Here is a 26,318-nt window from a genome sequence, read left to right on the forward strand (position 1 = left end):
GATCTGACACTTACACACAAACTCCACCTGATTCTGGATTCAGGATTCTGACCTGTCTCAGATCAGTTAGTCCTGGTCTAGTCCTGGTTTAGTCCTGACTTAGCTTTGGTTTAGTCCTGGTTTAGTCCTGGTCTAGTCCTGGTTTAGTCCTGGTCTAGTCCTGGTTTAGTCCTGATTTAGCCCTGGTCAAGTCCTGGTCTAGTCCTGGTTTAGCTCTGGTTTAGTCCTGGTCTAGTCCTGGTTTAGTCCTTGTTTAGTTCTGGTCTTGTCCTGGTCTAGTCCTGGTTTAGTCCTGGTTTAGTCCTTGTTTAGTCCTGGTCTAGTCCTGGTTTAGTCCTGACTTAGCTTTGGTTTAGTCCTGGTTTAGTCCTGGCCTAGTTCTGGTCTAGCTCTGGTCTAGTTCTGGTTTAGTCCTTGTTTAGTCCTGGTCTAGTCCTGGTCTAGCTCTGGTTTAGTCCTTGTTTAGTCCTGGTTTAGTTCTGGTCTAGTTCTGGTCTAGTTCTGGTCTAGTTCTGGTCTAGTTCTGGTTTAGTCCTTGTTTAGTCCTTGTTTAGTCCTGGTCTAGTCCTGGTTTAGTCCTGACTTAGCTTTGGTTTAGTCCTGGTTTAGTTCTGGTCTAGTTCTGGTCTAGCTCTGGTTTAGTCCTTGTTTAGTCCTGGTTTAGTTCTGGTCTAGTTCTGGTCTAGTTCTGGTCTAGTTCTGGTCTAGTTCTGGTTTAGTCCTTGTTTAGTCCTGGTCTAGTCCTGGTCTAGTTCTGGTCTAGTTCTGGTCTAGTTCTGGTCTAGTTCTGGTTTAGTCCTGGTCTAGTCCTGGTCTAGTTCTGGTCTAGTTCTGGTTTAGTCCTTGTTTAGTCCTGGTCTAGTTCTGGTCTAGTTCTGGTTTAGTCCTTGTTTAGTCCTGGTCTAGTTCTGGTCTAGTTCTGGTTTAGTCCTTGTTTAGTCCTGGTCTAGTTCTGGTCTAGTTCTGGTTTAGTCCTTGTTTAGTCCTGGTCTAGTCCTGGTCTAGTCCTGGTCTAGTTCTGGTCTAGTTCTGGTCTAGTTCTGGTCTAGTTCTGGTTTAGTCCTTGTTTAGTCCTGGTCTAGTTCTGGTCTAGTTCTGGTTTAGTCCTTGTTTAGTCCATGGATCACAGCTGGTGAAGACATTTTTGTTATAATAACAATAAAATATCATTAATAATAAAAATTGTGAGAAAATCCTGAATCACATTTACATTTTTCTCATTTAAACCAGGACAAATGCAGTTAAAAGTCATCCCACACTGAACCAAAGAGCGTTCACACTTAAACACACCACATCAAAACCAGAACGAAACCAGAACTGAACCAGGACCAGAGCAGGACCAGAGCAGGATCCTGGTTTAGTTGTGACTTTCCTGTTTTGTTGCTTTCCTGTTTTTACATTTGAGCATTCTAAAGACATCAAGTTTGGATTTGAATTGTTAATTGCCATGGCAACAGTCCTAGCTCTCATCATTCTGAAACCCATAGATTAAGTTTTCCCGTCTGTGCATGGTTGAGCAGCAGGTGGCGCTGTTCAGGCTACACTCAGGTCAGCGACAAGGAAATACAAATATGGACATGTCTCTGCACTGCAAAAAAAAAAGTCTACATGAGTTAAACACATCTTTGAGGAGTGTGGACAAGTATTCCCCAACTGGACGTAGATTATTTGGTTCATTTGTATGTTTTGGGGAGATTTGTGCCTTTTCTACATCTCAAATTAAAGCCCTACTCTGTTAGCCTGATTCATGAGCCGGGGTTTCACTTCCTAGAAACCGTCTGACCTTGCAGTGTTAGAATTCATTCGCTCGACTGTATATATATATATATATATATATATATATATATATATATATATATATATATATATATATATATATATATTTTTTTTTTTTTTTTAAAGAAAGAGTTCATCAATTAAAAAAGATTTCTGTTTCTCTGCACAAATATTTGAACTTATTGTTATTTTTGAGGTTTATATATCATGAGTTCTGGCCCCTTTGGGATCAAAGTACATGTAGGTTGGATACGGCCCCTGGACCAAAATGAGTTTGACACCTCTGGTTTAGTGTATTCTGATTCTTGACCTAATCACTGGAGAGAAATGAAATCCAGCGGAGGCACTAGGTGGAGCCAGACTGACTACTACTATGTAACATTTCAGCCAAAACACAGACTACAATAAAACATTTATTTCTTCATGGCTAATTTCATTGCATTGAGAAAAAAAATAAAACAAAAACATTCTTTACAATCTCCACAGACGTGACGTGTAACTTGACCTGGCAGAGGGTAAACCACTTCTTTGTTTCTACGGAAATCTCATTGATTGGTCTGAAAGGTTACCAAGAAAAACAACAAAACTCTCATTTCCGCGGTGAGTGTTCCAGTCTACAGATTTGTACGTACGCCCACCACTCGAAATGTTATGCAGTGCTGCTTTAAATTCTGACTAATCTGGCAGCTGCATTAGCCAGATCGAAAAGAAAGCTCGAACTCACCGGAAAACTGCACTAAAAAAGTTCATGAAGCTTTCCTGAATTTGCTTTCAAATGATCTTGAGCTCTCAGTACGTATAAAACCACATATTATTGAGTTCTTACCACTTAGTATTGAAATCCTTTTTGTACCGTGACAAAATTAAGGCCTAAACAAAAAAAAACAAATATTAACTTTACAAAAAAAGTGCAATACTTTTTATTTAATCACATCTAATCCAAATGAACCAAGTATCTGATCTTTTGCAGCAGTACTTTTCTCTCATGTAGATGTTCCGTTAGTTTTGCAGTGTGTACGCTTTGTTTTTAAGATATAAAATTCCAAGAAACCTTTTACAGAGCGACTTTATAAACTCAAAGTGGCTTCACCCAAAACCTTTCTCCTTCACAACACATTGACCAAACCTCCGACGTTAAAGAAGTAAAGAGCGCTGCATTAGTAAGATTCAAATCAGGTTTTCTTAACGATTGAGGCATGACATGGTTACAGTACAAAACAGGTCATTTACACTGCGTTTGACGACGCAACGCTGCGTTCACGTTTACAAATCAGGTTGTTCTAATAATCTTGAGGTGTAATGGTAAATGTGTAAAATCTCTTTTGGGTAATATACAACTTTCTGAAGCTATAAAGTTGCAAAATGATGTCGCTTCCGGGTCCAGGTAGTTTGTTTTTATTCCTTATTCATAAAAAAAAAAGAGAAAAGCCTAAGTTTAATCACAACCTGTATCAAATCGGTCAATAAAGTAGTAATAATCACTCATGACCACAGACCCATGTGTATGACCTAAAAAAAAAAAAAAATTATTGTAACACATTCATTGTTTTCACTGTGGTGGACCCGGACGTGACATCATGCTTAAAGGTGCACTGTGTAACTTTTATGGTACAAGTCCAGCGTCCATGGAGATATGCTCGGGAGATTGAACCACAGAATGACATTAAACTTTCAACAATACCTTGAAAAATATGTATTCTACTGCAATCGGCCCGCCTCTCCACAAATCCGACTTGTTTAATCCGACTACGTTTAATATCACACTGTGAAAAATTCTAGGCAAAGCAACAACATCTCCATGGTAACAGACTCTTCCCGCAGTTAGAGGTGTGCAAAAATATTTAAATATCGATATATCATCTCGTTTAATTTGATGATAAAATAACGACATCGTGGGCTGCTGTATCGATATATCACTAAGAGGATTTTTAGGTACCGTATTTCTCGGACTATGAGTGGCACTTTTTTTGATGGTTTGGGTGTTTCCAGGGACTTATACTTCGGTGTGACTTATATATTACAATTTTCAGACTGACAGCCGTGAGAGTCTCTAGGATTGTGTGTCAGTATCTAGTATTACTATTACTCCTGTACCACTGTCACTTCACTCTACTTTGCATGTCTCCTGTAGAAATAGCTGCTGTCTCGCTGCAAATAGTGAAATCTGCAGCTGAAAATGGTAACTAAGCAGCAGAAAGAAAGTTTGGAGTGAGTGAGAAACTTGTGAGGGACTGACGGAAAGCGAGGATGGAGAACACAACTTCACGGCAACGGGGAGGATGCACCATGAAACTTTCCTGAAGTCACTGGATGAATCTCCAAAGCCTGGACTTCAGTGACACCGAAACCATCCTGTCAGGATTCAGAAAGACCAGAATAATTGTAACTGGAACTGATACGGAGTCTGACGACAGCGACACAGAAGAGGAAGCGGCGCTCTGTTTACCTCATGGATCTATGGTTTATCTCTGGAGGTCCCACAGAAGTGACACCAAGGATGAAGAATTTAGTGGATTTAGTGATTTGGAGTGAGATGGAGAGTTTGGTAAACTTATGTTCTGTTGTTTATGCTGTAATTATCTGAATAACTGTTCATATGTCACGTTAACATATTAACAGTTCACATATTCTGTCATTACTATAACTTGCCTTTCAAGGTGAAATGTCAGTTCCTGGTCTCTGATTTTACAAAATACATTTCCCAAAAAAGTGTGACTTATATATGCTTTTTTCTTCTTCATTGTGCATTTTTTGGCTGGTGCGACTTACTCCGGAGCGACTTATAGTCCAAAAATACAGTATATTTACAAAATGATTTCATGTTGTTGACATTTTCACAGTTTTGATGAGTAAAATAGGTGTTTTTCATATTAACTATGCACAAACTTAGTGGACTTTTAGTATCAGAGCCATGATTTAGCCTTTTTTTTCCCACCATACTGAACAGCTTTGAAATATATTGCGTCGAAAGTGCACTGTATTGAAAAAAGTATAATATCGTGGCCTATATATCGTATCGAAAACTTCTTAATGATACCCAGCCGTACACACAGTGCACCTTTAACTACTCTATAGTAAATACAATTGTTTCACCTTAAGTTCATATTTATACCGACAGAGAAGATGCTGAACTTTGTGCCAGTTTTTGTTTCATGTGGATAGGCCCAGTAATTACAAAGATATGAACCATAAACCAGGTCAACGAATCTGCAATTTGACAATAAAACAACAAATTCCACCATAGAATTCTGTATTTAAGACCTTATGGCATAAACTCAAAGTACTGCAATGTGAAAGTATCAGGCATTTTCCGTTCAGTACAACTTTACAAACATGATTCTTCTTCCCTGCTTTAAAAGGCACACTGTATAACTTTTCTGTATGCCATAATCAAATAAAATGCAAGGTAAATGCGTTTAATGCCATACTTTGGAACATTCCAGGCAAAGCATAGCATTTCCATGGAAACCAGCTGGTGCCGGGCAATCAGAAAAGTTACGTAGTGCCCCTTTTACAATGAAAACTGTGACGGTGAGATCAGGAAAAGTCTCTTCGAAATGAGTTCCGTGACGACAAAAGTAAAACTCCAAGATAAATTATAACCGACTCAAAACAGACAAAAATGTGCAGAATTGTTCTTTTTTTTACGAAGCTTTGGCCCTATTCCAATGTGTGCAAGAGGGACCGCGGATAGAGCCAGTCCGAAAAGAGGAGAGAGAAACCAGAGACTCTACCATCTCGCTGTCCCAACACACGAATACAAGTCAGTGCTCGACCAATCGGACAGAATAAAAAATATATTATTAAAAAAACAGAAATGACAAAACGAAGAGGAATCCGCAGCAGAGGTGGGGCTCAGTCGATCTTGACGGCGGCGTAGATTTTCCGGATAAACATGTACGCCGCGTAGAATCCGATCGTCCCCGTGAGCAGCCAGAAGGAAAGCACCATCAGAGCGGTGTATCCGAAGTACAGGAGCGAGGGGATGAACTCTACGATGTCCAACTGGGAAAGACGGAGAGAGAATAATGCTTTTTACATCTTTTTAAAAATATTCTATTCATCATCATCATCATCTTTATTCCGGACTCATGGTCCATTTTTAAAACAGACAAGGACAGTGACATTACAAAACAACAAACATTTATGTTTTTAAAAGACAACCACACCAGTGTCTCCACATACACACGCATCAAGAATCTCGGACTTCCAGTCTGGCATGCGCAATGCATACTGGGAAGGAATTTCTGAAAAAGTGAGCATCAAACCGCCATGTTTGTTTTCCCAGTGGGATGTGTCTATTGTCAAAGTGGAGAAATTAGTTTGCGAACTTCATAACTGCAAAAGGGAATCAGATGTGTGTGACTGCAAACCTCTGTTCAAACTGTTTCCCTGTCCAACGGAATTGAAAAATAGTGAAAGGTGAAGGTGATGGGCAGGATTGAGCCATTCCCAGTATGCATTGCACAATGATTGGAAGTCCAAGATTCTTGATGCGTGTATTGGACTGTTATCTTATTGCATAATAAGTGGTTTAACAAAGACTTTTAATATCACAGCCATGATTTAGCCTTTATTTTTTATTGAACAGTATCGAATTGGTTTGAAATATATCGTATTAAACTGAAAGTGCACTGTATCGAGATATGTATCGTATCGTGGCCTTTGTATCAAGGTATGTATCGTATCAGCAACTTCTTAATGATCCCCAGCCCTAGGTCAGACAATAGTGGAATATGGGCCCATTAAAGAGGGTCAGCTCATACAAACACTGGCGTCTGGCATTTGACTCAATCATAACTTGTTTTTAGAGATCACATTGCAAGCATAAAAAAACATTAGCTTTTTGTTAGTGCTTGAAATAGTGCATTTCCTTCCTTCACTGTGAGGAAGTGCCTAGTTGAGAGCATGTTTTTGACTGTACTTGATTAGATTACATAACATTCATTTGTGTGCAGTGTAACCTCAATCACTTTTTGTTGGTTTCTTTGTGGCACTGCATTTTTAACAGGTGCAAACAGACACACCACTGTACAATGTCTGAACTGGTTCTGTGGACCTCACACCACCTCCTTGTCTTTCTCTCTAAGCCTCGACAAATTCCCATCATACCTCAAGAGTCTTCTGACACACAGTGCAATAGCTTAGTGAGAAATTACCTTGTTGACGAAGTAGAAAATGGCATAAATCAGAACATAAAAAGCCGATCCTCCAGAAACAAGGAACGTCCTCCACCACCATCGATAATCCTGAAACACAAACAAAAAGGTGTGTTAAACAGTCTGGACTCACATAATACAGACACTATGATCCTATGGGACTGTCTGACCCAAACAACCAACCAACTACTGTGCTTCTCCAGCGGGACTTCAGGGACTAAACCAGAGACTACATTAGAACTAAAAAAACAAAACAAACCAAGAACTAAACCAGAACTAATTCACCAAATCAAAGAGGACTAATCAAACCCAGGCCAACTTGCCACTACTGCCCACACTATTCTGATGCAAATGAATACATACAACATAATAAACAAATAATAATGACTGCACATTTCATCCATTTCAACAGATTGTTTAGGATTAGTACAGCATTTTTTGACAGAAGATTCCAATTTTCAATCTATACATTTTTAACAACCTTCTTTAACTGTCCAAGGTTGTAAATATTGTAATACTTTTTATCAAAAGTTCTAATAGAATAAATGAGAGTGAGCTGTACCTCTGCACAGAGCTGGAAATAGACCATGACGATGCTGATCTGAGAGCAGGACACCACCAGAATAATGAAGACCAGGAAGAGGAACCCAAACAGGTAATAGAACTGGTTCTCCCAGATGGCCTGTGCAACGACGAGACAATCAAACAGAGATTCATTAAGAATGAATGTGAATGCATCTGGAGAAAGAACAGTTCATAAAAGAATTTCATGTTTGACTCTTAGGACGCAGATGATGTTTGTTGAACCCAAATGCAACCAGGCATAGACCATAGACTGCATGGACACAGTTAGCCTACTAACCACAAATGGGAAGTGTTCTTAGGCACGCTTCCAGCTCCATCCACTCTGGCTTTAACTTTACATTGAAAAATTATCACCCCTTTTTCTCTAAGTGTTGCAATGAACCTTGACATTTTGGTCTTCAAATGTTCGTATTAAGCTGCTGACCCTGGTGTTTTTATTTAGATTTTTTGTCCATAAATAAATACCTATTCTAAACATGAATCTCAGCTCCAAAATTACCCCTATAACTACAAGCATCAATGAGCTTCATTTGTCTGGAGCCAAATGCTATAGGTGACATCACACCCATTGTCCACTTTTTTATAGTCGAGGGTGTAGACCAGGACTAACCAAATCTGATGATGATAATACTGATGAATCTGAGGTACTTTTTAGAGACTAGAAGTTCATCAGAGTTTTGAATTTGGACTGTTTTAGATGTTTAAAGATAAATTAGATCATTGTGATTTGTATGATGCATGGCTGTATGGAATGTTGTCAGAGATGCCTCTGTGTAAAGTGGCTGTTTCAGGTCTTCTGTACCCGCCCCAGGACTCAGATGTAAAGGCGCTTGAGCTAAATCAGGTACAGAACATCTTATCTCTTTGAGAACAATGTATTCTGTGCACTGTCCTTGTTTTAAATAAACTATTGAAATGAATCTAAAGTTACAAATGTAATTATTCATTTCTGTTACTGTTCTATTTAATCCCTACTGACTGCTAGGCCTGTCACCATAAATATTATATCGAGTTATCCTTCAATTTTTGAGGTCAGTATTTATCATGGGGATTTTTTCTTTGCACTAGAGGGAAATTTGGATTATTTTTCTGTACCATGACCAGGTTTGAGCTGTAGAAGGCTGAATTCTGAACTCCTATAACTCATTAGGGATACAAACACACTTCTTGACTCTTGCATTCTTGTCATTTATTTGTTGCACTTCATGTTTTTTAACAATTTACATTTGATCTTGGGTTTTTGTGTCAAATTATTTTCAATATTATCGTCTAATGCCTGTATTTACTTCCTCCATACATCACATTTCAAAATGTGTTATTGTGACAGGCCTACTGACCACCAGAGGGCGGTGTTGAAAGCACTGAATATTCTCTGCACATGTGCAAAAGGAATCACTGAGTGCTTTCAACACCTCCCCAGTCATGGTCAGTACACATGAAGCAGCACAGGGCAAAACTATACATCTGTAAACTCACCACAGATGAACATGGTTTAGTATTTTATCCAGTGATTCTTCTGTCAGACTTGTGTTTCTTATATGTTACATGTTCATGAAAGTGAAACTGAACAGAGCTCATGAACTTACACTGAAAATGAAGAAGAGCTCGATGAACATGGCTCCAAAAGGCAGGATCCCGGCCATGAGGATTCTGCAGGAGGAACAGAAAGCACTTTTAAAATCTATTCTCTTGTGTGTTCTGATGTGCTCTGGATGTCCAAACATCTTCAGACTCACCCCACAAACTTGTTCATGTACCAGCGCTGCTCGGGCACCTGTCGTGGGATCTGATTGGTCCTGACTGGATTATCGTACGGCTGTTTCCTGAAGCCAAAGTAATATCCCAGATACACTAGAGGCATGGAGATCCCAAACCACATACAGAGAAGAGCCAGCATCGTCGTGAAGGGAACCTGGGAATGATAAACAATAGAAATATTAGTAACATGATAAGAATTCTAAATCACAAATGCTCTAGCACTCTCATTAAGGGCTCAGAGTGAAGGCAAACAGGCAATGAATAGTCTGTGTTTTGACAGGACGTCATTATTTGTAAGATGTATTGTTATTAAAAGGTATACTAAGTTTGCATGACAGTGCCATCCCTTAGTGAGTCGGATGGCATTGTCAGGCAAACACTATTTAGCTCTTCAGGTGGGGGTCTGCCATATGTCTCCATGGAGGTTTAATAACTTCATGTCATCACCTGCTCGTCTCCATAGAGATGTGAACTGTTCCAGGAAAAGCTTCAAAGTTTTATTACATCCAATTACAGACCTACTCTCAATATCGGCTGAATAATAAGTCCAAAATATCCCATCCAGCAAATTTTACAGTGTCAGTGCTGATATTTGATATATCAGTATTGGTGCAACCCTACTTTTAACAACAATACAATACAAAGTTACATTGGCTTTTCTACCTTTAAATTATTAACAATTACAGAGGCAGTAAATATTTGCCTAAGTAACCCAAATGTGAGGCAATTAGCCCTAAATAGTTCAATATTTTAGCAAACAACTCTGAGGTTTGAATCCCTGTTAGTGAATTCATATTTAAAAGATTTAAAAATCAGTTTGCCTAATAAAATATAACCATAAACATTAGGATTTCAAATCATGTCAGTTGTATTTTTTCTTACCGCTCCTGATGAGTGCTCGCCCCAAATGAAGCAGTTCAGGACGAAGCAGATTCCAAACACCACAGCAGGATACAGAGTCGCCGTCTAGAGGACAAACATAGAACTACACTTTAGGATCATTTAAATAAAACTGGTGTTTATATTAGGCATGTTTTTAAGCTTACACAGAATGCTCCCTTCTTCCATCTGTGTCCTTTCAGTGTGCGGTACAGACGGCCAGCGAAGTACCCTCCAAAGACACTAGAGGGCACAACACTCGCTCAGTATCAAACACATTTAAGGTGAACGTTATTCGAGTGTCATTGTTTAGATTCTCACCCCATAAACATGAAGAGGAAACAGGCTGTGGTCATGAGAGCACCTCTACTGGACGGAGACAGCATTCCCAACATGGCCACAACTGAAATAGAAAAGAACAGTTAACCCTAAGAAGATATGTGGCAGAGCAAAGTAAAAAACCGTCTGCTGAAATGCTGAAAATCTAATACTGGCACAAAAATCATATCTGAAGAATTGGTGAAAGAAAGACAAATGTTCAAATAATTTCATAATGTCAACATAAAGCTTTTGTCATTTGTAGACTTATAGTAGGAAGAGTAAAAACAGCTTTTACACAAGTAAGAGTACAGTTACAATACAAAAAGTTAAACTCACAGATGACGATGAGGATCATGCAGAAGAGCTGTATGCCAGAGCCCAGGAGAGAGCTGAGGATCATGGGATACTGAGGAGGTCTGAACACGTCTCCATGAACATTCTTCCACCCGGACTCCTCCATAGTGTCCTCCTGCAGAATCACACAGAGGCAGGTCAGATACAGCAGTTACCATGGAGACAATGCACACAGCTCAATCAATCTGAGCGTTCATTGTCTAATGCTGTAGCTTGTGTCTGTAATGTTATTTGAGAGGGACTTGTTAAACAGCACAGATCAGTTCACCTGTTGTAGTTTAGTTATGTCACTTCTTTACGGTCAGATTGTGATCAAATAAAGCTTAGATGAAAGTTTAATTCATGTGACAGAGCTTCAGACAGAGCAGAGCATTCAGTTCGTTTCGCCACTAACTTGTTTTTGATGGTTGGATCCTGAGCTTTTTTGACACTATAATTTCAGTTGTATTAAATAGGGCTGTCGCAGTTAGTGAATTTCTCCTGCGGTGTGGTACAGCGGCTCAACAGCGCGGTATGCGGTGATATCGCACCCCCTCCCCCAACCCACATCCCCCGGAGTTACAATATTTCCAGTGGCTCTGAAAACTCTCTCCGATGATGCACTTGTTGTGCAGATGCACATGTAACTTGGTCGTCGTGTGGATATAGCGTGCGTAGCGTGGGAGAAGTAACATTGTGCCGCTGTATCTCTCCAGCTCTCACTGTGGCAGCTCGGGTCAGAGCCCTGCATCAGCTCGGGTACCTGCGGACTTAAGAGAGAGAGAGCCCCAACACAAGCATGCAGAGCAGATGTCCGCAAAGAGTGATCGGGTGACGGCTGCGTTTATCTCTGCGGCGCAGGGCTCTACACGCCGGTCCTTTTGCCTGTGCTCACCTGACGGTCTATGTGGGTGCATTTTAGTCCTGAGTTAGTCCTGGGTTAGTCCTGGATTATCACAGTCACAGGCGGTAACGGGTGGAATGTTAACGCGTCCGGGTGGGTGCGGATCTCTAAAAATGGACCAGTGCAGGACTCTGGGTTGAGTCACGTTGGTAACGTGCAGTGATCGCAGTGGCCCAACATGCACCGTGAGGTGGGCCTCTTAGTACCGCATTGATTCATTTTTGCGGTTATTACGACAGCCCTAGTACTCAAGTGATACTGGAGGTGGAAACTCTGTATGATTCCATGGAAACTGAAAAGCAAAACATTCTCCATGGAGATAGATATGTTTGATGCCATATTGTGGAATATTATAGCCAAAGGAACATTTCCATGGAAACAAGCAGGAGGTAGCACTCCTCCAGGCCATAAAAGTCAGGTTTGTGGAGATGAAAGCCAACTCACGGTGAGGACACATGTTTTTCAGTGGTTTAAACACACTCATAATGAAAAGACATGTTAGTGTGAATGCAAAAAAAGTCTGATCAAATCTAACTTAGGACTCAGCCTTATTTGAATGTTTTGTGTCAGCTGGAGAACCTTGGTGTTACAGCGATATATTTATTTGCTGGTGATTGCATTAACACTGTGGTATTTGCAGCCCTACAAAAAAACCTGCACTTACAATGTCATCTTCTCTGTTGTAGTTGGCAATGTCCTTCCTGAGAGTCCTGATGATGATCATACTGAGGATACCTGAAACAAAACACAGCCCAAATGAAAACCTAGACCTGGATCATAGCCGGATTTAAAGTCTAAAGTGAGACTCACCAGAGAGGAAGAAGACCACCACCACAGAGTTCACAATAGAAAACCAGTGGATCTGAACATCACTCATGGTCAGATACGTGTCCCAGCGAGACGCCCATTTGATCTCACTCTCCTGAAAAACAAAGTGGGTTATAAAACAAGACTGTGGTGTAATGAGCAAAATACAACTAGAGCAAGGGCAGTAAATGAAAGAAGGGTCTGAAATAGAACCTCATTTGAGCAGGTATCAATACTATGACTGATCTGGAACCTTTTTAAGCACATGACAGGTTCAACTCATTTCTCTCATATAAAGTTAACATCATTAGATCTAAGATTTTACAAAAAAAACTGTCTGGTCTTTTCTACTTTTGTCAATTTGGTGAAGGTTACTTATAAATGATCTTCCTGGTTGGATCTAAATTACACAATAGTTATCATTAGACTAATAAAATACTAAAATGCAACATCTCTGTTTAGTTAAATCAAAAATGCCTGTGTGTAAAATGCATTCTTTGTGTGGAAATTGTCTCTGCATTTTGAATGGAATTGATGACAGCTGACGAAGCAGAGGGATTCTGTTTCAGAACTCAGCGCAAATTTCTGTATTTTCCAACTTTTTGTTTTGTTCAGTATTTTCTGGGCTATAGGGCGCACTCTTAAGCCTCCAACCCCATCAAAAAACGACCGCGCGCCCCACAATCCAGAGCGCCCTATACACGAATCCACTCGTAGTGTCCCAGCACGACTTCAGTAAACTACAAAGCCACAACACCCACAGCGCACGCAAACACACACAGAGCAGACAGTGACCGCACAGCGACAAACACCCACACACACACACTCATCACTCCACACCGACGAGGAACGGAACAGAGGAACGAACCGAAAAAGCGAGTGCAATGTGCCACTTCTAGACACAACTGAACAACTGAGTCACTGCGAACACGCCGACAATCCATTGGTCCCAGACACACCCTCCCTACACGCCACAACTGAACAAAGCCCAGAGTCACCGTGAATGCGCCAAACAAAGTCCCACTCACAACAAAGTCCCACTCACCCATCCAACTGTTGTGTTTCCTTTAAAGTCCGGTGCAGTTTATTTGTGAAAAAAGTTCAAAAATAGACCTTCTATGACAGTGCGCCTTATAATCCAGTGCACCCAATAGCGCGGAAAATACGGTACCTTTCGCCAAAAACTGCTACTTTATTGATTAAAGTTATGATAAATATTTATCTCTCATGCTATGGCACCAAACCACATCATCTGTCAAATGTACTTTAAGATAAGGAAACTGTTATTTGTCCCATAATTGAGAAATGTAAACCTCGCAACTGCACAGTTTAAGCAGCAGCAGAGTTCATTTTGAGAAAAAAAAAAAAAAAAAAGTTTAAGTCTTAATTCTGTGACAAAAATTACTTTTTTGTCAAGATAATCCTTGTTTTAGTTTTAGTGAACAAAAGCGTGGTGCTAATTTAGTCAACTAAGTGTACCGTATTTTCCGGGCTATTAGGCGCATCATTAAATGGTCTATTTTCGAACTTTTTCACGAATAAACCGCACAGGACTACAAATGAAACACAACAGTTGGATGGGTTTTGTTTGTTTGTGGCGTTCACGGTGACTCTGGGCTTTGTTCAGTTGTGGCGTGTAGGGAGGGTGCTGTCTGGGACCACTGGATTGTCGGCGTGTTCACAGTGACTCAGTTGTTCAGTTGTGTCTAGAAGTGGCACATTGAACTCGCTTTTTCGGTTCGTTCCTCCGTTCCGTTCCTCGTCAGTGTGGAGTGATGAGTGTGTCTGTGGGTGTTTTTGGCTGTGCGGTCACTGTCTGCTCCATGTGTGTTTGCATGTTCTGCGGCTTTTTGTAGTTTACTGAAGTCGTGCTGGGACACTACGAGTGGATTCGTGTATAGGGCGCTCTGGATTGTGGGGCGCGCAGTCGTTTTATGATGCGGTTGGAGGCTTAAGAGCGCGTCCTATAGCCCGGAAAATACAGTATACCTTTCAGTCATCCAGAATGTCCGATTTGATGTGAACTCTGATAAATGGTGTATCTGATGCTCTATGGGACATAGACAGTGAGTTTGTTTATGCTCTGGTTTGAGGCTCTGGGATTCAAAAGTGGAAGCTGGATCTAGTTTCTTGTTTTATAAAAATCAGCATTACATTTTCCGTCCCCTAGAAATAGAATAGAAGGGAGAAAACAGAAATAGAGTTTGACATTTCAGTAAAGACATGAGAGCATGGAAACCTGACTGAAGCGTGACGGGACAAATACTGAGATATTATGTTCGGGCTCGAATCATACTTGGACACATAAGCACATCAGCTGTTTCCTTTCTAAGGTAAAACCACTCACTTTGAGACTCTTAACTGTTCAAAAGATCAGAGCCCTACACTTCTAGCTTAGATACAAGTCAAAAGTGTGTTATTATTATTTGTGAAATGTGCAAAACTTCAGATACAGGATTTTTAAAGCATAAAACATACAGTATGTGATATCCTGAGACTATTTTGCATCTCTGTGTCCATTAGAGGAACACAAACAATATCCCCCATGAGTCATTAGGTCTTTGAAAATAGTGTGATTTTAATTGTGTCGGGTTCGGTCGGACTCGGACACAAATATCTTAATCCCCATCAGCCTCGGGTCGAATTCAATCACTGCTCTGTTGAATGCGGGCCGGGCATGGACAGAAAAATTTGGCCCGATCCACACTCTAAAAGACATCCATTTTAACATGAGGCACTGGTGTGTGTAGCTGCTGTAGCAGACGGTGGCACTGACCTCCCAGCGCACAGAGTAGGTGAAGAGGATCTCGTTTTCTTTGGTGGGGTCGATCTCCTGAGGAACAGATCCACTGGCCTCTGGTAATGTGCACGTCTTCAACTTTTCATCTGCTTTCAAATCTGTCAAAACAAAATAGAATGAGATGTTTTGGTCCATAAACCTATCCACAGTTGCCAGAGTGATTAACAAATCAAAACTTCATATTTTATATATTAAACAGGAAAACTTACTCAACAAACAACAAGAATCTGTCCATGCACATGCAGTCAGACAGTATTTTGTATTTAGTTGGAGCCCATCTAATCTATTTGTGATATGCTGCTAATGTTAAAGGTCCTATATTATACAAAATGGACTCTTGTGAGATTTAAGACAGGTTAGAATGTTACCCCCTGAAATATTATTATTATTTATTTATTATTCTGTCTTCAAAGCACAAAATGCTCTGTTACACCTTATGATGTCATGACGCAGAAGTTTCATTTAACAGCTCCTTTTACTTTTTGTTTAGTACAGATTAGAAATTCTAGTGCTGAAATGAACCAAATGATTTTATTGAAGGTATATTGTAGTGTTTTAGTCAAGACCGCACGAATCAAGACCAAGACCTGTCCGAGAACACAGGGTCCCGAGACCAGGACAAGACCAAGACCAAGACCTCTAAGGGTCGAGACCGAGACAAAACCAAGAGCACGGCCCATCGAAACCAATTCAATTTTGAATTTTTGACATTTCCATTTCATCTGATAAATGTTAATTTAAGCTTATAATAAGTCAAACAAACTGTACTGCACTGAAACACTCTGTGCCCCTTATTTGGACCCTCACCCTCAGTTTGTCTGTTCTTTAAGAGAACCTCCACTAGTACTTTACAGAAAACTGTGAGGAAAGTGAAGAAAGTGGGCAGAGTAGGGTATTTTTAAACCATTTTTTTCAAGTTCCTAACTGGAGTTACTGGAGTTACATTCTCTTATTCATTTTGCAGTGGGATTGACCAGTCTCTGTACATTTACCAAACGCACATCGTGACAAATACAGATGCATTTGTGCACTTTTATTAGGCAAACTTCAACCACATGTTGCAGTAGGCCTGCTTTGTGCCAAAACTGTAATGAGATATGATCACAGTGTCAGACCTCGCGTCCGTGGCAAGACCGAGTACAGTAAAAAACGGTCTCGAGTATGATGACACTTAGTGTATGGAGGGTGTTACATGTGTGAATAAAACAAAACACAACTCCAGGTATGTTTGTGATGAGGAAACATTATAAGAGATCAGAAAATTTGCATAATATGTGCCCTTTGAATGATTTTGGCACACTGTTAATTTCTTGTAAAATGTGTATGTGGCAATTTTACTAGGACTTTGGTGGTGCCTAGTTGGGGGCCCGACTTCCAAAGTAGGTCAGACACGCCTACCCATTGTAGTGAGTGTGACCTGGGTGCACTCAGGTGTTTGTATCCAATCGTCAATGTAATTTTGTAATATAAAACAGTTCTCCTAGATTATCTGAGAGTGTGACATATTGAAAAACCCAGAACAAGTACGACTAAGGATAAAGGTGTAAATGTTTACCCTCCACTTTGACGCTCTGGGGGACCACTTCGAAGCGCACCACTCTGTAACTGTGAGTTTCCCCCTCCTCCAGCTTCTCTCTGTGGAAGTACAGGATGAACGACAGGTGGTTGTGCAGGTAATACTGGAAAAGAGAAATGCAAAATACTGTTAAAATACTGCACTCAAACACATGCAAAAATACAGAGAATGTCAACCCAACAGCCAGAAGTGCTGAGAAAAAAATACCTTTACCTCTTTCTATTTACATTTGCCGTACATTAAGCAAACCAACATATCAATCAAAATTTAGCTTTTAGAATTCCACATTCAAATATTATTAAAGCAACAGTATGAAACTTTTTACACAAAAAATAGGCTTAAATAAAAGCATTTATGTTCATATTGGCTGTATCTATTACACTGAAAAACTGCAGGCTCTAATCTCCACAAACCTGACTTTTATTTGGCCTGGAGAAGGGTCTTCTAATGCTTGTTTCCATGGAAATGTTGTTCCTTTAGCAATAATATTCCACAGTGTGGCATAAAACATGTTTATCTCCATGAAGAATGCTCTCAAGTATGGTTTTAATTATTTCCATGGACTCGTGCAGATGTATCTTAAATATTCCTTCTACTTTAAATCCTTAAATATCAAAATAAAATATTGATTGTCCTAGTATTAGTAGTAGCATATTTTTCATTCATTCAGACAGGGTTTATTATAAAACACTGTTGCAATGTTGTATATTAAATGTAAATGTGACATGTTCTGGTATATCCAGAGATTTCCGAGTGATGAGATATTAGCACAGTTGCCATAGCAATTAACAAGTCCTCAAAATCTCACCTATAAACAGGAAGCTGAACTAAAATGATAGTGATTGTGTAACCATTTCTACATCAAGTAGGAGCTCCTCACACCTAGGCAGGACCCCTGGATAGTGTTCTTAAACAGTTCATTCATGCTGAGTGACATCACCTTGTCATTGTCGATGAATCCGATCCTGTATCCGTGCTCAAACTGGATGTCTTTGGCTGCCTCCTTCTTGTCCTCCTCGGCTCCAGTCTCTCTGTTTGGGTAATACTCCAGTCGCGTGGCCACAGGGAGGTTATCTGCAATACTGGAATAAACACAAACATGCTGCTCAAAAATACTGCAGGGAAAAACGATGAGATGTACAAAGCTGTAGAGTCCTCAACCTGTAACTGCATCTTTGACAAATGTGAGGAATCTCTAAATCTCATGTGCTTTCATTCATGCACAATTTCATCACCATTATCATATTATTATGTTGATATAACATATGAACATCTGTTGAAGTAAAGTTACAATTAAATGTTTAAAGGTTCTACATTACACAGGCTTGACTCTTGTGAGCTTTAAGCCATGTTCTAATGCTGTTACCTCTTCAAAAACACACCTGGAGTTGTGTTTTCAATGTGTACATTCCATGTTCCATGTGTGTGGTAATGTGGTATGTAGTGACGGGCAAATGAGACGGAGCTCCGGAGCACGTCTCGTTCTTTCTGAAACAAATCACTCTGAAGCACTGCCTCGGAGCTCGTCTCGCAGCAGCCGCTCACGTGACCAAAGTGTGTCAGTCCCTCTACATGGCGTGATTGACAGTAAAGTTCACTTTGACCTTGACTTTGTTTTGTACCATTCACACATGTTTGAGTCACCTTTTATTATTAGTCTACCTAATCTTAAAATGCTCTGTTCCACCTTGTGATGTCATGCGGTGGTAGTTTTCTAGCAACCTTCTGATTAATCCAAATGTAAAAAATTTCATAATCTGTTGTACACAGATATTAGCACAGTTCTGTAGTTCATCTGGACTCACAGGTGCACGTAGTACTCCTCTTTGATCCTCTCTGCGAACAGTTTACTCTCCTCCACGCTCAGTTTCTTCTTTGGACACACCAGTTCACACTTCTTATCACTCGTCATCTGAACATTGTATAGAGTGTTGACGATACGATCCCCGCGCAAAACCTCACCTGGAAAACACAAGAGGGGCATAAGTTTATAAAAACCTTGTCTTGACATCTTGCAGTGTTTCAATATAGTGCCTTTATTGTCCCTTGTTTTATTCAGTTAAAGGAAATGCACAGTCATCATTCTGCTTCAGTATTTAGAGTCTGTTATTTTTAGGAGTAACTATAGACCATAATTTAAACTGGAAATCACACATAAATACAATTAGAAATAAATTATCCAAAGTGATCGCAATTATATATAAATATAGATATACCCTAGATAAAAACAGTATTTTTATTATATATAAGTCGCTGGTAATGCCCTACATAACCTACAGTATTGAGATTTGGGGCAATACATATAAAACTAATACAAATCCAGTCTTTACCCTGCAAAAAAAGCAATAAGAGCATCACATTATCAACTTATAACGAACCAACCAATATGTTATTTATAAACCTTCAAACTCTGAAATTATATGATTTAGTCGACCTTTATACTCTGAAAATCATGTTCAAAGTAAACAACAATCTCCTGTCAAAATCGTTACAGAACATGTTCAAAATCCGAAAGAGCCAATATGAGCTCAGAGGCACGACCATGTTTATTAAAAAGAAAATCAGAACAAACATTATGAAATTTTGTAAATCTGTTAAAGGGGTGGAGCTGTGGAAGAACTGTACAGAAAACCTCAAATTGTGCACGACTCTCTTACACTTCATAAAGAAGTTTAAATGTTTAACTCTGGACAGATACATGAAATATGATACTTAGTTTGTGCTGTAGTACTTTGTTGTACTGTTACTGATTAGTTTGTTTCCTCCTGCTGTGTTTTTGAAGATGAACTTGTGTCAAGATGACGCTCTGACAAAGGAATAAAGGGTAAAGGCATAATAAGCTTAAGCTTCAGCCCGCACCCTTTCGGTCTGTGTATGTTAAATATGACTGTCTGTGAATTAATGTCAAAATATACCTGTGACCGAAATAAATAAATAAATAAAATAAATGTTATCTGAAGCATCAGGTCCCTCCCCTGGTCTCTTCTGTATACTGAATGTGATCCACAGACGCCAGAGTTACACCATGATATCTTTTCATGAGTCTCGCTCTATATGACCCTGGATTTGCAAATGTGGGTTCTGGTTGCAAATTAGCTGCTATAAAATCCAGCCTCAATTAGCTTCATTTGGCTGGAGCTGAACACTGTGATACTCCGTCAGTCCACTTCTTTGGACAGTTTATGGTTCACACACAGACTGCAACAGGCCTACGTTTTGAAACAGTAGGTGTTTCATCTCTGCGTAGGTCTAGTGGAATCCTTCTCAACATTAGTACGATGTGACTTGTAAAAAGAAACAGATCAAAACCATTCATACCGAGGTTCTCTCCTTTGTACACGATCTGCTCGGGAACACAGAATGGCAGAGAATAGAACTCGAAGGGCAGCTGGGTCCTAGAGCTCGTCAGCTTCACCGCCTGCAAACAGAAAAATCAAATGTATTACTACTACTACTACTATTAGAACTACTATAACTGCTACAACTACTACTACAACTACTACTACTACTACTACTACTACTACAACAACAACAACAACTACTACTACTACAACAACAACTACTACTACTACTACAATTACTACAACAACTACTACTACTACTACTACTACTACTACTACAACTACTACTACTACTACAACTACTACTACTACAACAACTACAACAACTACTAATACTACTACTACTACTACTACTACTACACTACAACAACAACAACTACTACTGCTACTACAACTACTATTGCTACAACTACTACTACAACTACAACAACTACTACAACTACTACTACAACTACAACTACTACTACAACTACTACTACTACTACAACTACAACAACTACTACAACTACTACAACTACTACAACTACTACTACAACTACAACAACTAGTACTACTACTACAACTACTAAGAATGTATTACTGCATACCAATTAGGGCATAAAACATAAAAGGGCTTAATATTTTCACTCTTGTACATCTAGTTTAAGTTGTGTTTTCTTTCATTCACACAGCTTTGAGTAATCCTTTATTATTAGTCTGTCTGCATCTCCAAAGCTCAAAATGCTCAGTGCTCAGAGAAGAGCTCAGTGTAAAAAATGCGGGTTTGTATGTGAATGAAAGAAAACACAACTCCAGGTGTGTTTGTGATGAGGAAACTCGATGAGGAAGCATAGCTCAGTAAACAGTGTCATATGGGCCCTTTAAACTAAACGGAAATATTGACAGACAGATTTGTGACCTTGATGTCGACGCTCTCTCCCTCCCTGAAGTCTCTCGGAGCCACCCCAGGGACGTAGAAGGGCAGAGCAGTGGGCAGCAGGGTTAGGAGCAGCAAGGCCCACCACATCTCCTGCGAACACACAAACAAACAAATAAACAATGAGAGACATGTAAACAAGGAAGAATGAGGTAAACAAGGCCCACCACATCCTGAAACAAACAACAAGACTGAGTGTGTTTTCAAACTGCCATTATTTTGACGGACTGTACATGTATTGTGTAGATGTAGATGTGTTGTGTTTGACTCAGGACATTTGTCTTGATGGTCATATTGTTGATGAATTGTATTTTGGAGGATAATACTGATAAATTTGGTAAATGTATATTTTAGAGCAGGGGTCTCCAACCTTCTTCCTCCGGTGTGCTACTTTTACAAAACGAAAATGTCAGAGAGCTACTAATTTTAGCTGTCACAAAAAATGTCGTATATATAAGATCCACAGCGAGCCTTAGATAAGGTACAGTTAGATGCCTATAAAACATAAACCATTATGCATTTATTAGTACACAAAGTAGGGTATCAAAATGTTACATGTCCCTTGGCGAGCTGCTTGGAAGGGGGTGGAGAGCTACTGGGTTGGAAACCTCTGATTTCTAGAGCGTGATAATGAATTTGAGTATTTTTAGAAGATAATGATGAATTTGAAATCTTGTATTTGTGGAACTTAGAATGAATTTTGATTGTTGAATTTGGTAGTGGTTGTTTTAAGGAAACACTGTTACTGATGAAGTATTGTTGTTAAAGTTGGTTTAATGTAAATAGTTTCTTTAATGTATTTTGTTCCTGCCCAAGAACTGCAGATGGAAAGGAGCTTGTAGTTAAATCTGGCACAGAGCCTCTTTTCTCTCTGAGATTAATGTTTTCTGTGCACTGTCCTTGTTTAAATAAATAATTGAATTGATTCAGGTCAATGTAAAGGAGCATTTGTTTCATCAGCATGAACCCAACAGTCTCATTGTCATTGTCATGAGATCGACTGGTGTTCAATAGTTAGGAATGCTCCGATACAGCTTTTTCAATTCAAATACCAATATCAGTACTTTAACTTTAAGTATCTGCCAGTAGTCGATATGAACAGATACCAGTGCAGGGACTGAAAATGACACTTATTTCCTTAAAACAGTTATATTATTACACAAGAGATCCAGCCGTGATATGTGTGTTATGTTATAGGGATGGGGCAAGATCTCGGGTCACAAAATCTCCTGAGACAAAACTGCCACAAGATTGTGCACACATGAGAAAAATTATCTTGTGAGATTGTTTAACCCTGAATTTCCCTTTGGCTTGGACAAAATGAGAGTTAAGCACTGGTGAGTTGCACAATTTGAGAAAAAAAAAAGTAGCACAATGATCACTAAAGTATTACATCAGATAAATGAAGCCAACATTGTGAAATGGAATGCACTTCTTATTTATTAAAAATGATGTCAAAATCTCATCTTGTCTTATTCTCGTGGACTAAATCTTGTGGTCTGTCTCGTCTATTCCACCACTGTTATCTTATTTGTCTGTCACATCACATCGCTTTTTATGAATAAAAGTTCAAACATAATGAGAGGCCAAAATAACAATTAAAATGTTCTTATTATATATCATTAAAGACCCAACCACAATATCCGTTGAATCAATATCATGAAACCGACAGCAGATCCAGACAATTTTCCAGTATGGGTGCATTTCTAATAAAAGTGTCTCCGATTTTGCAAGATAAAGATCATGCAAGTGTGGAAAATGAGCTTGCAGTTTCACACCAAAGTGCTATAAATGCAGCAAAATATACAATAAAACACATTCAAATCTCTAAGTCTCATTAACATAATAATTGTCCCAAAAAGTTTCACATAAAAAGAGATTTGTTCCAACAATGACAAAAACATATTCCTTAAAGCCACGCTCTCCTTTGCCCTGACGTTCAGCAGGAACAATTTATATGGTTAATGGCTAATCTACATTTGTGACCTGGTTAGGTGATGGTAACTGTGGTCAATACTCATCATAGTTTTACATCAGTTAAGTGGCAGTTTGTGGGAAATTTTTTTAAAGAAAACTACAAAAATACAGGAAGCAGCACTGAGTCGTGTATGTCATCAACACAGAAAACTCCATCCATGATAAAAAGACAATTTACGCACAAACAAGGACTTTATCTGACACTTTAAACCTGTTATGTATTTGTAGTAGTCTAATGATAACTACTGTGTAATTTAGATGAAGTTTGGGTGGGTGGGATAAGTGTCTTGCCCAAAGACACAGCAGCAGCATTCATCTGTGGGAGCTGGAATCGCGCCGCCGACCTTCACATCAGTGGATGCGTTGCCAACTCAAGTCCAACCAATATAATGATGTTAACTATATTTTAGTGACCTAACAGAGTACTTTTTACTACTTTAGAGCACTTTTAGTACTTTTTTTAGAGGCATACTCTTTAACCAGCACATATTTTATGATGCTAAATTTGGTGTTGATTCCAAAGCATTCTGACACTACAGAGTGATTTAACAGTAGCTGCTCCTAAGGCTGCAGTGGTCTAAAGGCAGCCAATCGATTAATCGACTAAAAAGAGTTGTGGCCAAATCTCTCAGAACTATTTTGTATCTGTGTATCTGAAACAAATTGCACTCACAAGACTACACCTGCTCATGTAAAAAACTACTACTCACGCAGAACTAACAAGAGCCACGTTTACATGGTTTGATGGTTTTTGATTATGAATTAATCGTTTTAAATTAAATAGTTCGGAATTAAATTAGTCTCCTTCGAGTTTACATGGTATAATAATTCTGAATTGAAGTTTACATGGAAAACACGTTAAATCGCCTTTATTTAATTCTACTCAGCGTCTGGGGATGGGGAAGGGTTCTGGTTGGACAGAGACACCAACGTATTTACATTGACCGGGAGAAAACACACACTTCAGCTGCTATTGGCTTTTTGTCATCTCGGTTTGTCGTTACGCCACAGACACAAACATGATCCAAACTTTTTCCAAACTTTTTCTGATAATTGAGTAGCAGGTGGAGAATTCTCTCATTACGCTTTACGTCTGTCAGCTGAGGAGGAGAAAGGAAGAGTGTTGGAGACGGGAGAAAGAAAACAAACTGAGTGTGAGGCTGCTCTACCTCAGCCCACTCCCACATCCCGCTCACAAATCCAAAGAGACGTGGATGAAAGTCCGAAGCCAGGACTGGTGGAGCCAGACCATCCGTATCGTGTCAGAAGGACGACCCAATGAGCATGCGCTGAATGACTGACATTATTTTTAAGAAGAATAAAGATTTACATGATCAAGGAATAAATTCATTTGGCTTTAAAATTGGACTAAACCACCCACTTACTTCAGAATTAAGTTTAATTTTGAATAATCATTTTCATTAGGAATTAAGTGTTTACATGGTCTTTTTAAAGCAAAATTAAAAATTATGTTTTATTCACAATTAAATGATTTTTATTGGGAATTAAAGCTTTCATGTAAACATGGCAAATGTATTTACAGTCCCTGACAAAATTCTTATCCATTTTGTAGAAACAAAAGCTTATAACCTGACTTTAAATTAATCGATTGGTTTAAGAAATGTCTCATATGAAAGCTAAAACCCTCCCAAATTATGCTCAATATACTAAAATAAATTTGCTTCACTGAAGAAAGATTGATCATTTATTGTATAAAGAAAAAATCATCTTGTGGATCATGACTTTAATCTGACTTTTTACAGAGAAATACCACAAAAAAAAATCCCAAATCTTCAGCCCACTCATGCTGTTCTCCTTCTGTCCCTATAGAAATCCTTATCACATAAATAACAGGATTAGTTCACTGACACAACCTTTGCCTGAATCCATCAACCGATCAAAAGACTACAGCCCTGGTTTCTCCTCAGCTCTGTTATTTACTTTCACTAGTTCTTTTCACCAACGCGTCTCTGCAGACCTTTTGCACGTCTTTTCAGTAATGCAAAGTTTTTGACATTTGATACCAAGCTCTACTTTATTCAGCCACGCTCACTTTTGCACACCACACTATCTTTGCGGTGGCACTTCTGGTTAAGCAGGAATCTGATTACTTTCAGTGCAGAGTCTGAGAAAGGTTTAAGAGATTATGCTGCTAAAATCTGATATAAATGATGCAGATTTGTGTAAAATGTTCAGTGTTCATGTGACCAATTCGTCACACTGTACTGATTCTCTGGAGGTTTTGAAAAAGCTCTGTAGTCCAGATTAACACTTTGCAGTAACACCATGCTGGGATGCTCTACATGTATGTCTGTAGTGGAACGTTCAGCAGTTACCATGGTTACACAGTGCTCACTTGCCAAAGATGTTTTAAGATAGCCTGAAAATGCAAGAAAAAATAGAAAATGGATTTAAACAGCACATTTTCATTAGCTTGTGATCAATATGAGCTTTCAAGGTCCTAGTGGAATTGAAAAACTGTTGGCTGATGCTAGTTTGTGACAATTTGAGACACATTCATTTAACAGCACAGATCAGCTCACCTTGTAGTTAAACATTTATTTAACTATGCCTATTAACACCAGTCTGTTGCTATTTTTAATGCCACTTATTCAAAAACATTATTACATTTTTTATTTTTTATATTCTTAATATTTAAATACTCTTTGTTATTATAATACATTGTGATGTGTGAGCTACAGTGTCCAAGTCATTGCCACTGTAGATCAATAAAGTTTGTCTAAGTGTAAGTGTAAGTCTGAAGCTTCATTCAAATTAAAGTTTTAAGTAACAGAACTTCAGACAGAGCAGTGCCTCTAGTTAGCATCACACCCTGGGAATGTTGATAACATCAGCTGCAAAGTATCAACAGAACTTATTTCCTGTCCAAGTCACTTTCATTTCCTGACACACGGCTTGATATGAAAAACAACAACAAAAAAATGGTTTATCAATTGTAATTGTAATTATTCTTCAATATGATTTTGTCAAAAATATACAATTGAGACAGTTTAAGGGCACAAATATGATTCACCAACCAAAATTTGCATTAGTCGACTAATCTAAAGGACTAAAGGATGTAACAATAACCAAAATACCCTGATATCGTATCGTCAAAAGTCTCACAATAACACCGTGGGCCGTCGCAATATACAGTCCCTGACAAAAGTCTTGTCGCTTATCCAT

General features: G+C 39.0%; 1 protein-coding gene across 1 annotated transcript in view; it reads right to left on the bottom strand.

Annotated features, from left to right (window-relative positions):
* Window positions 1-2,176: 2,176 nt before the first annotated feature.
* The window catches only part of tm9sf4 (transmembrane 9 superfamily protein member 4), a 29,904-nt gene continuing 5,762 nt past the window's right edge, over window positions 2,177-26,318 (bottom strand). The window contains exons 2-18 of the mRNA XM_020934662.2: window positions 21,138-21,248; window positions 20,217-20,316; window positions 18,704-18,860; window positions 17,839-17,980; window positions 16,878-17,001; window positions 15,299-15,420; window positions 12,526-12,637; window positions 12,380-12,450; window positions 10,815-10,947; window positions 10,479-10,560; window positions 10,325-10,400; window positions 10,161-10,244; window positions 9,257-9,432; window positions 9,107-9,170; window positions 7,498-7,617; window positions 6,936-7,025; window positions 2,177-5,781 (exon numbers count right to left, since the gene is read on the bottom strand). Coding sequence (XP_020790321.1) covers window positions 5,632-5,781; window positions 6,936-7,025; window positions 7,498-7,617; window positions 9,107-9,170; window positions 9,257-9,432; window positions 10,161-10,244; window positions 10,325-10,400; window positions 10,479-10,560; window positions 10,815-10,947; window positions 12,380-12,450; window positions 12,526-12,637; window positions 15,299-15,420; window positions 16,878-17,001; window positions 17,839-17,980; window positions 18,704-18,860; window positions 20,217-20,316; window positions 21,138-21,248 — 1,914 coding nt within the window. The 3' untranslated portion in view covers window positions 2,177-5,631. The remainder of the gene's footprint in view (window positions 5,782-6,935; window positions 7,026-7,497; window positions 7,618-9,106; window positions 9,171-9,256; window positions 9,433-10,160; window positions 10,245-10,324; window positions 10,401-10,478; window positions 10,561-10,814; window positions 10,948-12,379; window positions 12,451-12,525; window positions 12,638-15,298; window positions 15,421-16,877; window positions 17,002-17,838; window positions 17,981-18,703; window positions 18,861-20,216; window positions 20,317-21,137; window positions 21,249-26,318) is intronic.

The sequence above is a fragment of the Boleophthalmus pectinirostris genome, unplaced genomic scaffold (genome assembly GCF_026225935.1).
Source record: "Boleophthalmus pectinirostris isolate CB_2022bp ecotype Guang Dong unplaced genomic scaffold, ASM2622593v1 HiC_scaffold_2823, whole genome shotgun sequence".
In the NCBI taxonomy this organism is placed as follows: Eukaryota; Metazoa; Chordata; class Actinopteri; order Gobiiformes; family Gobiidae; genus Boleophthalmus; species Boleophthalmus pectinirostris.